Source organism: Furipterus horrens, unplaced genomic scaffold, assembly GCF_987537825.1.
Source record: "Furipterus horrens unplaced genomic scaffold, mFurHor1.1.pri manual_scaffold_13, whole genome shotgun sequence".
In the NCBI taxonomy this organism is placed as follows: domain Eukaryota; kingdom Metazoa; phylum Chordata; class Mammalia; order Chiroptera; family Furipteridae; genus Furipterus; species Furipterus horrens.
Genome location: NW_028327183.1, coordinates 58587963 through 58599221, shown reverse-complemented (window position 1 = coordinate 58599221; position 11259 = coordinate 58587963). Strand labels below are relative to the sequence as shown.

At 44.3% G+C, this 11259-nt stretch overlaps 1 protein-coding gene across 1 annotated transcript; it reads left to right on the top strand.

The window, feature by feature from the left end:
* The first annotated feature begins 307 nt into the window (after positions 1 to 307).
* On the top strand, positions 308 to 10883 carry ZIM2 (zinc finger imprinted 2). Its single transcript, XM_090259276.1, has 5 exons — positions 308 to 674; positions 2266 to 2369; positions 4311 to 4437; positions 6747 to 6845; positions 9916 to 10883. Exons 1-5 carry the CDS (start codon positions 308 to 310, stop codon positions 10881 to 10883), a joined length of 1665 nt encoding a protein of 554 aa, XP_090115402.1.
* The last annotated feature ends 376 nt before the right edge of the window (positions 10884 to 11259 follow it).

Sequence of the window (11259 nt, the reverse complement as noted above, 5' to 3'; positions counted from 1 at the left end):
TTTCTAGCCTGTGCTTGTGGGTTTTCTAGACCTGGGAATGGGGCTGAGGCAGCATGATGTCTATAGATGTGCAAATCTGTAAATATATGTGTGCATGAAATGAGCTAATCTCTTTGCTTCAGATCACCTGCATCCCACTGTTCAGTCCTAACTACACAGGCCATTTGTAAGTCTCTTTATGTAATTTTTACAGGTCCTGAGGTTTCTGTATCCTTTCTTCATCTGATACAAATCTTCCACAACAGTGTCTTCTGGAGCAGCCTGCCTTTTCAAGTATCTGCATTCTGCAAAGGTCCAAGCTGTAAAGATGCCACCCGTGATTCAGGGTTTGAATATCTTGAGGAAACCTCAGCTCTTTTATATGCATAATCCAGAAACCATTCCCATAAGAAATCCAGGGATTGTGAAAATTTCTCCTGCAAAGTTTAAGCATTTTCAGTCCCTATCAGTGACCGGGCCTCACAAAGCTGTGAGGCAAATCCGGGCGCTCTGTCGTCGGTGGCTGCAGCCAGAGACTCACACCAAGGAGCAGATGGTGGAGCTACTGGTGCTGGAGCAGTTTCTGAACACCCTGCCAGATGAGGTTCAGACATGGGTGAGATCGAAACAACCCAAGAACAGCAGGGAGGCAGGAACCCTGGTGGCAAAGTTGATCCGAGCATGTAAGGAGGAAGGTGAGAGGAAGGAAGCCACTGGCCATTTCCATTTATTGAACATCTGCTGTGTGCCTGGTGTGTCATGGGAGCTGAATAAAAATGTGCCGAATGAGTGAAAGGATGAGTTTTATAATCCTGTCCAATCTGCCTCATGTAACATGAAAGAAATTTTTGGGTTTGGATTTTGCTTTTAATATTTATTATTATTTCTCTGAGAATAACTCTCTTTCCAGCTGTCCCCCTTTCCCCACATTTCTTATCCTGCCTAAACTTCTTTAGTATCACCACAAAACAGAACAGCATAGCCAGCCAAAATAACAGGGCATAAAATGTGGGAAACAAAAAGCGTAGAAGTTTAATGTCTGCTAGATTTTGACTGGTCTCTTGGAACCTCAAGTTACGAGATTAGAACTAAGGGCATTTCAGTAATGAGAGAAGAATACCATTGACTCCTCACAGTCCTTTAAATAAAATTGATACTAATTAAAATTATTTGGGGCTATATGTAGATAGATGTTATATATATATATCATATATGTGTATATACATAGAGAGAGAGGCAAGGGAACAATAAATATGAATTCAAGACTTTAGCTATCCCTGGAGACAAGGCTGGTGTGTGAACAGGAAAAAGTACTTGGGTAGATATAAGTTAATTGGAAATGTTCTTGTCTGGGGGTTGTGTAATGGATTCATAGGGTTTATGGTTAAAAATATAAATGAATAAATTTAAAATAAACATAAGTCAGTGCTGAAGTCATCATGACATAAAGGATTATGATTAATCCAGTTCTGTGCACTGAAATTCTCTTACAAGAATTTTGAAGATACTGATAGTATCTATAGGTATTGCTCTTGTTCTACAGACAAGGAGAGAGCACAAAGAAGTTGAGTAACTTGCCCACGGTTGCAAGACTATTAGTAATTGGCCGTGAGGATTCCTGCAGGCTCCTGCATCTGTACTTTCAATCTCAGTGTTACACTGCCTTGGTGGACATAGGGAATATTGTCTGAGAGAGGTGAAAAACTTGGCCAAAGGCTCAGAGCTATTGATGGAACTGGATTCCAGGGAAAGGAAAGAGAGCTTCCTAGGTTAGGAAAAAGGAACAGCAAATGAATGCAAGGTGCACTAGGAAAGACAATACAGGCAAGAAAGGCCCTCAAGGTTCAGGTTTCTGTAAGGAAAGTGACTGCCTTCTAGATAAGTGAATTAAAAAGATGTAGAGAAAGCTTAATAAGAGCCACAATTGTGTTTCATGCCTACTGTGTGCTTTACATATATAATGTTTAATCCTTACAAGAGGCTCTAGAAGTGTAAGTATTTGCATTTTGCAGTTGAGAAACAGTTTACCTGGTGATTCTGAGTGTACAGTGAGACTAGAAACCACTGACATAGGGGGATCTTCCATTTTATTTGGAAGGCACTGGGGAACCATCAAAGGAGTTAGAACTGGGAAGTGATTCCTGTGGTTTCTGTCATCATAGGAAGTCCAGGACCGCCACTGCCTCCCATGGCAGGATAGGGTGCTGTGAGAGATGTAGGCCCCTCTCTCGGTCTGGGTGCTGTCAGACTGGACTCCATTTCATGGTCATTCCTTTCTCTTTCTAGGTTTCCCTGTTCAGGACTCTGTCCTTGCTCAAGGGAGGGACACCAAAGAACCACAAAAGAAGGACACAAACAAATCTAACACTTTGCGATCTGCTGGCACCCAGGTGAGTCAGGCTTTCTTCTCACCTAGTTCTCCAATATGAGGATCTCACCTTCCTGACTTCTGAGCCTTCCCTGTCTAATTGAAACACATCATTTTCTTAAAGTTTTCACATAAATATCACGTAACTATGCCTTTCCCTGGCTACCCTATGTAAAATCTTCTGACACTTGTATGCCCCTTCATGGCTTTATTTTTCTCTGTTGTACTTGCCACCATCCCCCATACTATATTGTTAACATTTTTCTCCTTTTACTGCTTGAATTAATTTTTTGTTTGTTTAATATTCTACTTTATCTTTACTATTCTCTTATTCAAATTAACCCTTATGGTCTGCACTATTATTATGCTCATTTTTACATGTGAAACAAATGGCAGCTACTACAGGAATATAATACTGTTGTGAGGTTTTCTTTTTCACAGAAATGCACTCCTTAATATCTTCTTGTTCAATCACACTTAAAAAAAAATAATCCTCACCCGAAGATATGTTTATTGATTTTAAAGAGAGGAAGGAAGAGAGAGAGAGAGAAACATTGATCAGTTGCCCCGCCGTGTATGTGCCCCTACCGGGGATGGAACCCACAGTGTCGGTATGGACCTTGACTGGGGATTGAACCCTCAGCCTTTTGGTGTTTGGAATAACAGTCCAACCAATTGAGCCTCCTGACCAGGGCTTGTTCAATCACATTTTGAAACCTCAAAGACAATTAATGAAATTAATACATTGCTCTTCCTTTAGAACTAGAAATAATTCATGGGGGGTGGTGATTAGGAAAAAAATTTCTAAGAAGGCTCCCTGATGGAGAGATGCAGGAAAAAAAGATAGAGCATCACTATACCAGAAGACGTGCTCCTGAGAGAGCCCTCTGTCCCTGTAGTGTCCATTTCAGGGATCCAAGTGGAGATGTCCGCAGGAGCTGCTGAGGTCACATAAACCAGGAATTTATAAAGGGGTGGATTATGACAAACTGGGAAGTGCCTGCCCCACCGTGTGAGAATGTGGGCCCAGGTTTTCTGATTTTGTAACTCCAGTTAATACGTATATGAAAATGTTAACTTTATTTTTATTGTTTATACTATTACGGATGTCCCCATTTTTCCCCCTTTGCCCACCTCCACCCATCCCCCACCCCCTTTCCTCTGGCCATCACCACACTGTTTCATATGTTTACAAGTTATGCCTATATGTTCTTTAGCTAATCCCTTCGCCTTCTTTCACCCAGCCCCTCCTCCTGCTTCCCCTCTGACAGCTGTCAGTCTGTTCCATGTGTCCATGCTTCTGGCTCTGTTTTGTTCATTAGATTCCACATATAAGTGAGATCATACATTATTTGTCTTTCAGCTAATAGGAATTTTTAAAAAATATTTTAAACCCATGTGAGCCAAATAAACCCTCTGTAGGAGCTGGGCAGCCAGTCCATGACCTCTAGTGTAAATCAGATGTTCATTGATTTGCATAATGTTTCCCTGAAAACACAAACAATGAATGTTAATAAAATGGGTATCACATTTTATGTAGTCTTATGTGGACTTCTAATATCTGCTTTACAAATTCAACCTTAGGTTACCCAGATTGTTGTGTGGAGCTGTAGTTAATTAGTTTGTAATCCTGGAATATTATTCTATTCTGTGGCTATGTTAAAATGTATTTATTTCTTCTACTGTAAATGGGTGTTTGGGTGGTTTCCAGGTTTTGGATGTTAGAAATAGCACTGTTATAAACATATCTGTCTCTAAGTATACACAAGCAAGTATACTTAGGGACAGAATTTCTGGTTACCAAGTGGGTCCATGTTACCTCCAGATTATAACACTTAGATTGGAAGCTTTCTGCTGGTCTGAATATCAGCTTAATGTTCACTTGTCTCTCACCAGGCTCCTTCCCCACTTCCTGAGATAATTTCTGGATCCTGAGCATTCGTTATTGTTTTTGTTGTTTTAGCAGTTGGTGACTTTCCAGGATGTGTTTGTGGACTTCAGCCAGGAGGAACTGACCTCCTTTAGTGCTGCTCAGAGGAACCTCTACCGGGAGGTGACGCTGGAGAATTACCAGAACCTGGTCTCCTTAGGTTAGTCTGCTTTCTCCATGGCACTAAGGCACAGTTCTCAACTCTTTTCTGCCCTCCCATGAGTCACAGTGGTTAACCATGTCAGTGAGTCTCAACCCAGATCGGAGGTCTGTCCATAAAGTATCCAGCCATGTAATATGAAAAATAGAGGCATTTGTTGAAAAAGATAAAAGAAACATTGTATAGCCCTGGCTGGTGTGGCTTAGTGGATAGAGCGCTGGCCTGTGAATCAAAGTGTCAGTGGTTCGATTCCCAGTCAGGGCATGTGCCTGGGATGCGGGCCCAGTTCCCCACCTGGAGGCGTGTGAGAGGCAACCAATTGATGATATATCACTCACATATTGTTGTTTCTCTCCCTCCCTTTCCTTATCTCTAAGAAGTAAATAAATATAATCTTAAAAAATAAATAAATACATGTAAATAAATTAAACCATTTAAATATATATATATAACAATGATGCCTCAGTCCCCTGCAAAGTAGGCACCTTGGGACCTCACACAGCTCTCCCAGTCATCAAGGGTCTGAAATCTCCTCCCTTTCAAAGATGATTTTAGTTTTTGGAAAAGTCACAGGACACCAAATTTGGGTTTAGGGTGGCTGAGTCACCTGAGTGATTTGATATTTCACAAAAAGCTCTGCATGAGACGTGATGCATGAGCAGGTACATTGCTGTGAGATGACGCTGCCAATCACCAGGTGCCCACAACTACGGCCTTCTGAATTATCCAGATAGTTTCTGTGGAGGAATGTGCAAGCTTAAAGCAAAATTTGATGTGTATTCATTGTTCTGCTCACTCAGTCATTTTGAATGCTACAGTCACACAGTACACGTGCTCACTTGAGATGTCTACTGCCCCCACTGACTAAGAGAGTGACATCATCATTGTTCACACATGCACAGTCCAGTCTACTCTCCTTGGCTGCCAGGGCTCACAGCGATGTTTTTTGAGTGGGTAAAGGAATTGCTGAAAATTCTAGGTGCTCCAAAGGCTTCTACTGGCCTTGATATGTAAGAATCAAAGGTTGCCAGTCTCTTTTCACATCCAAAGGCAAGGTTGTTTACCTCTGCCCACAGGTCAAATGCTTTTGTTGCCAGGCCAGGATCCTCTTTTCAGTGGCTTCTTGGAGGGCCTGAAGTCTCCTGAAAAAACGAAAGCAAATCCAGACACCATTCTGCTGACAGTCAGCTGGTGCTCTTACCTTGTGAAGTCAGAGACCTACATGGGGAGAGAGGAGTGCCTTCCCTCACACCCGGAGCCACGGTGTATAATTTGTACTTTTATTGGTCACAAAGAAGGCACGATGCCTTTCCCAACCTAACTCTTCTCTCAGTTACCACATTTATGTCTTAACATAGATGGAATAAATCAGTTTTATCTTTAGCCCTCACGCAGTGACCTGGAGCCGCTTCTGGTAGCACTGAAAGTTTGAGATTAGCAGAGACCTTATGTTCTATCCAGGACATTGCCTTCTGGAATGTTGTGTGAGTACTGTGGGTTATAGTGAAGATTGTTTTAGTTGGTACATGGACAGCATGAAGTAATCCTTCAGTCAGTTGTGAGAAAGAGACTCCTCTTGGACTGTCCTCAAGGTCACAGACTTCTCATTGTGTCCCCAAATGCTGGAAGGGACTAGGGAGCCCCCTGAGGCTTCTTATAAGAGCACTGATCTCATTCATGAGGGCTTCACCTTCATAACCTAAGAACCTCCTAAAGGCTCTATCTCCCAGTACCTCCTTATTGGGGATTAGGAGTTCAATGCAGGAAGTGTGTGGACGGGGGGCTGGCACCAGCAGCCTGACTATAGTAGGTGGTATACAAATGGTGGATGTTCAGAAAAACACAGAACAATGTGGGGTGGGGCAGGAAGCACTATACAACTCAGGGAATGAAGGTTATCACGGGCGGAAAAGAAACCTCTGTTGTTCCCTTTTGAGCAGCTCCAACATCAGATCCTTGTGCTGAAGTAGAGAGCCTGGCACACTGCCCCTTTCTCCAGTTTTTACTCTAGACTGGAGTTTGTCCACCTTGGCATTGTTTACATTTGAGCCAGTTCAGTCTCTGTTGTGAGGGGCTGTCCTCTGCACTGCAGGATGTCGAGCAGTGTCCTTGGCGTCTACCTACTAGCTGTGACAATGTCTCCAGACGTTGCCAAAGGTCTCCCAGGGACACACTTGTTAGAAACAGGCTTCATTTCCTTCTGTATGAATTTGCGTCTTCCTTATGATCACAGAGCCTTTAGAGCCCAGGCTGGGAGGTGCTGTGGGTTCAGGACAGAACCCCAAGTCACGTGCCTTTTTCTTCCACAGGGTACCAGTTCTCTAAACCCGATATCATCTCACAGCTGGAGGAGGAGGAAGAGAAGTCACGTGCCATGCAGGAAGACAGTGCTACAGAGACGGATCCAGGTAAATAGGGTGGGCTAAGCCCCATGGAGAATGAACTTGTGGGACCACAATACCCCCAGTCAGTCCGGGGAAGGGCCGGGAGCTGTTAGTGAGGAAACATTCTTCAGAGCCCACTCAGATCAGGGAGAAAGCTGGTAGGTGCTCCCACCTTGGGCCCCAGAGGCGTCACCACCTCGTGTGTGCTCAGTACTTCCTTTTCTCTCATCTCCAAAGCTCTTCTCTTCCTGCAGCACGAGTTCCACCCTGCCCAGCTCCAGGGAGATCAGTTTCCCTTTTCTCTAGTGCCCCAAACCCTCCATTCATCCAGCCTTTGCTCTTGAGCTAGAAATCATAGGTCTTTCCTCTTTAACCGAGATCAGCAGGAAACCAGTGTGATACTTCTTCCAGTTCCTCAGACTTGTTGACACCCAGATGCTCTCTCCCCCTTCCCTCCTTCACCCCACAACCTGGTTTCTATCTCCCTCCCTCACAATCACTGTACAACTTCCTCAAAAGGTCCCTAATGCAGACAAGAACCTTCTAATCTTGACCCTCTCCAAACTCTATGGCTGCAGTGTGATAATGTTTACCATCTTTATGAAGTCCCCTCCTTTGAGTTGGGTCCTCATGTGCATCAGCCAGGATCATGGTTGTCCTTCAGTTGCTGTTAACAGAAAACCACACGCAAACTGGTGTGAGCCACAGAGGGATTGTTAGCTTTGATGCTGGCCCCTTCGGGGATGGTTGGATTTAGGGGCTCCGTGATGTTATTAGATGTAGTTTCATTTTCTGTTTTCACTCTGCCAACAAATCCTAGATGTATTTTTTTGTTCCTATGCAAAGAGAGCATGAGAGAGAGCAGGTGTCCTAGAAGCGTTTTAAAGAAAGAAAGTTTTTTTCCTTGAAGCTACTGACACACCGTCCTCATTTCTCAGTATTCTATGTTGGGCCACATCCCACCCCTGAGCCTGCAGCTGTGCCCTGGGTAGTGCTAGTCAACACGACGCTCCCGCATTTTCTTGGGTGAGCGGAGAAGTGGGCGCCCAAACAGAAGTTCAGGAAAAACCAAGGGGGCTCCTCTGCCTGCCTCTCTGTTTCCTTCGTTGTCTTCTCGTCTTTATTCTGATTTGTTCATTCTTCCTCTGGTTGTTTCAGTCGTTCCACAGATGCGCACTGAGCCTCCGTGGTGGGCCGGGCCCTGTCCTAAGGTCTGTGGGCACTGTACATGGTGTGCTGATCTGATAGGGGTGACTGCCGGGGGTGAACACACAAGTAATACAGGGTGTCACAAAAAAATGTACCCACAATTTTAATGATTATGAAGTCTGTATTTATTAGCGTACAGTTCCCTTTCAGCATTCACAATAAGCTACATAAATGCACTTTTTTATACTGAGCGCCTGTTTTCGAACTGATGACCGTTCTGGTCTGGACATTGTGGGCAACGCAAAGCAGCAGAGTCACAAACACCGAGAATCACTTCATTTGGGATTTGGGCACACTCTCTTTCAATGGCCACTCGTGATTCATCAATGGTTTCAGGGTTTTTTAGCATAAATGTTACTCTTGAGAAGTCCCCAAAGGAAAAAGTCTAGTGGTGTGAGGTCTGGTGGACGTGCAGGGTAATCTTCGCCCAATCCATCTGTTTGGCAGGTTCTCGTTAAGATAGGCCCTTACATCACGATAGTAATGTGGAGGTGCTCCATCTTGTTGGAAATCAAAATAAACTTGCTTTGTTCAAAACTTAATCTGGTTTCAACCATTATTTCGCAATGATTAAATCTAAAACAAAACACAAAAATTCAGCAAGTTACCAGCTATGAATGCATGGATACATTTTTTTTTTTTTTTGCGACACCCTGTAGAAGATGAGTGTACAGCAGACAGCAGACAGAGTGACCTGGGAGGCTGCTTGCGATGGGAGAGTCAGGAAGGAACTCATTGAGGAAGAGGTGAGTGAGACGAAGGGGAGCCAGGTAGTAATTTGAGGAATCGTGTTGCCGGCAGGGGGAATAGCAACTACAGTGGCCCTGAGGTTAGAGTGAGCTTGGGTGTTCGAGAAACAGGAAAAAGAGTGATGTGGTGTGAGTGAAGTGGGGGGGGGGGGGTGATAGGAGATGAGGTTGCAGAGATAGACACGGGCTCACGGAGGGATGTATCAAGGGATGTGGATCTTGTGCCAGGTGAGATGTGGAAAGAGTGTAGAAGGTTTCAAGCCAGGGAATGAGGGAGTATTCCTGACACCTTGGAACTGTGCTGTGCGCTATGGCAGCCACCAGCCACATGTGGCTATTTAAATTTACACTAATCTGAATTATATAAAATATAAAATTTAGCTCCTCACACCAGCTACATTTCAAGAGCTCATCAGCAACATGTGGCCAGTTGATGCTATATCAGACAGCAAAAATATAGTCCATTTACATTATCCCAGGGCATTCTGTTGGGCAGCTCTGTTCTAGAAGCTCGCTCTGGCTGGCCCGTGGAAAATGGGCTTTAGAAAGACCAGCAGAGAAACCAGTAGGGAGGCTGCTGAAGTTGGCCAGGTTGAAGCTAATGGAGGCTGAACCCATGGTTGTAGGGTGCTTGGGATTGCAGTATATTCTCTGACAGGGGACCTGGCAGAACATGCTGGAACACTGGTCCTACAGCAGGGTGAGGAAACAGGGGAGTCAGTGAGGACCATTTTTAAAAGTCGAATCCACTGTGCTGGGTCCAGTTACCCCTTTCTTCTGATGATTTCCTAATCTGTTTTCTCGCTCTGCTATTTCTTTTGCACTCTGCTCATATATTTTGGGTGTCCACTGGGAGGCGAGCACTGTTCATTAATGTTTCTTCCAAGCTACAGTCTTATACTTGATTTCCTTGGCTTCGGTTTCTTTCCCATTCAGGAGTTGCCTTTATAAAGCACAAACTTTTGGCCAGCTTCTTACTTTCCTAAAAGAAAAAGCAAACTTTTAGCAAAACATTTAACTCTCTCCCAATCTCCACGAGATCTGTCCTATAATTTTGGGTCCCTTTCTTTTGTGTCTGCTATAAAGATATATCTGTGTGAGTAAAAAGAGTAGAGGAACTTCTACATTTCTTTTAGATTGGGAGAGAGGACCTGAACCCAAAGCTCTAACTCCAGAGGAAAACCTGCCTGTAGAAAAATCATCCTTGGGGGCAGGAATGGAGGATTTGGAAATAGGTAACTTTTGGCCTGTAAGACACACAGGAGAGTCTTCTGCTGATCTTCTGGATTCATGTCAGGTCAATGAGGAGAAACCTGTGAGCCCTGGAACAATGAGTGAGCCCAAGACCCTCACTCAGGAAAGAAGCCTTGACAGAGATGACTTTGAGAGAAGTTTCAGTCTTACTAAACAATCAGCAGGCCCTCTAGGAACTGATCCTCAGGAGTGTGCTTCTCCTGAGATTTGCACCAGTCCCCCACCAGTGGTCAACAAGCCTCTCCTCCAAGAGACCCAAATCAACAGTTGTGAATTTTGCCAAAGAACCTTTAGCACCCAAGCTGCCCGTGAGAGACATGAACAGATCCATACTGGGAAGAAATCCTCTGAAGGTAACCAATGTGGAGAAGCTCTCTACCTGACGCCATACCTCACCAGACATCCCGGGGCTCATTCCAGTGACAAGTCCCCTGGAAAGTCCTTCATTCGGCGTGTAAGAATCTGTGGCCGTGTGAGAATCCACAGTCAGGAGGACTACTATGACTGTCTCCAGTGCGGCAAAACTTTTATCGAGGATAGGCATCTTTTCCAGCATCTCCAAGACCACAAGGCAGCAAAAGCCCTTCCACCTAGGTTTCCCCGCAACAAGACATATTTAATTCGCTATCAGCGGAATCATGACTATGTTGGAGAGAGAGCCCGTCAGTGTTGCGACTGTAACAGAGTGTTCAGTCGGAGTTCACAACTCATTCAACACTATCGGATTCATGCAGAGCAGAGGCCTTTCCAGTGTCAGCTGTGTGGGAAATGTTTCATCCAACCCTCACAACTCACTCTGCATTATCAACTCCATTATCAAGAGAATCCCGGTGAGTGCACTTTCTATTGAGAAACCTTCAGAGAGCATTCTCAGCATTTCTGGGTTCATCCCAGAGAGAGCCCCTCTGTGTGCTCTGAATGTGAAAACACTTTCCACCAGCCCTCACACTTTGTAAACAACTTGAAAATTCATCACAGTGTGGTCAAAACACAGGGAATGGTTGCAAGAATGTACAACAATCTTCTTGCAAAAGGAAGTTCAACACATGCATCAGTAGTCACACAGCCCAAAAACCTCACAAAGAATATTTTTGTTGCATAGGGAAGAAGCTAATAGAGTTCACCCTTTGGTGGTATTCATTCCATAGAAAACCTTGATTTTGACATCCTGACAAAAACACACACACACACACACACACACACACAAAAACAACTTGTGACCAGCA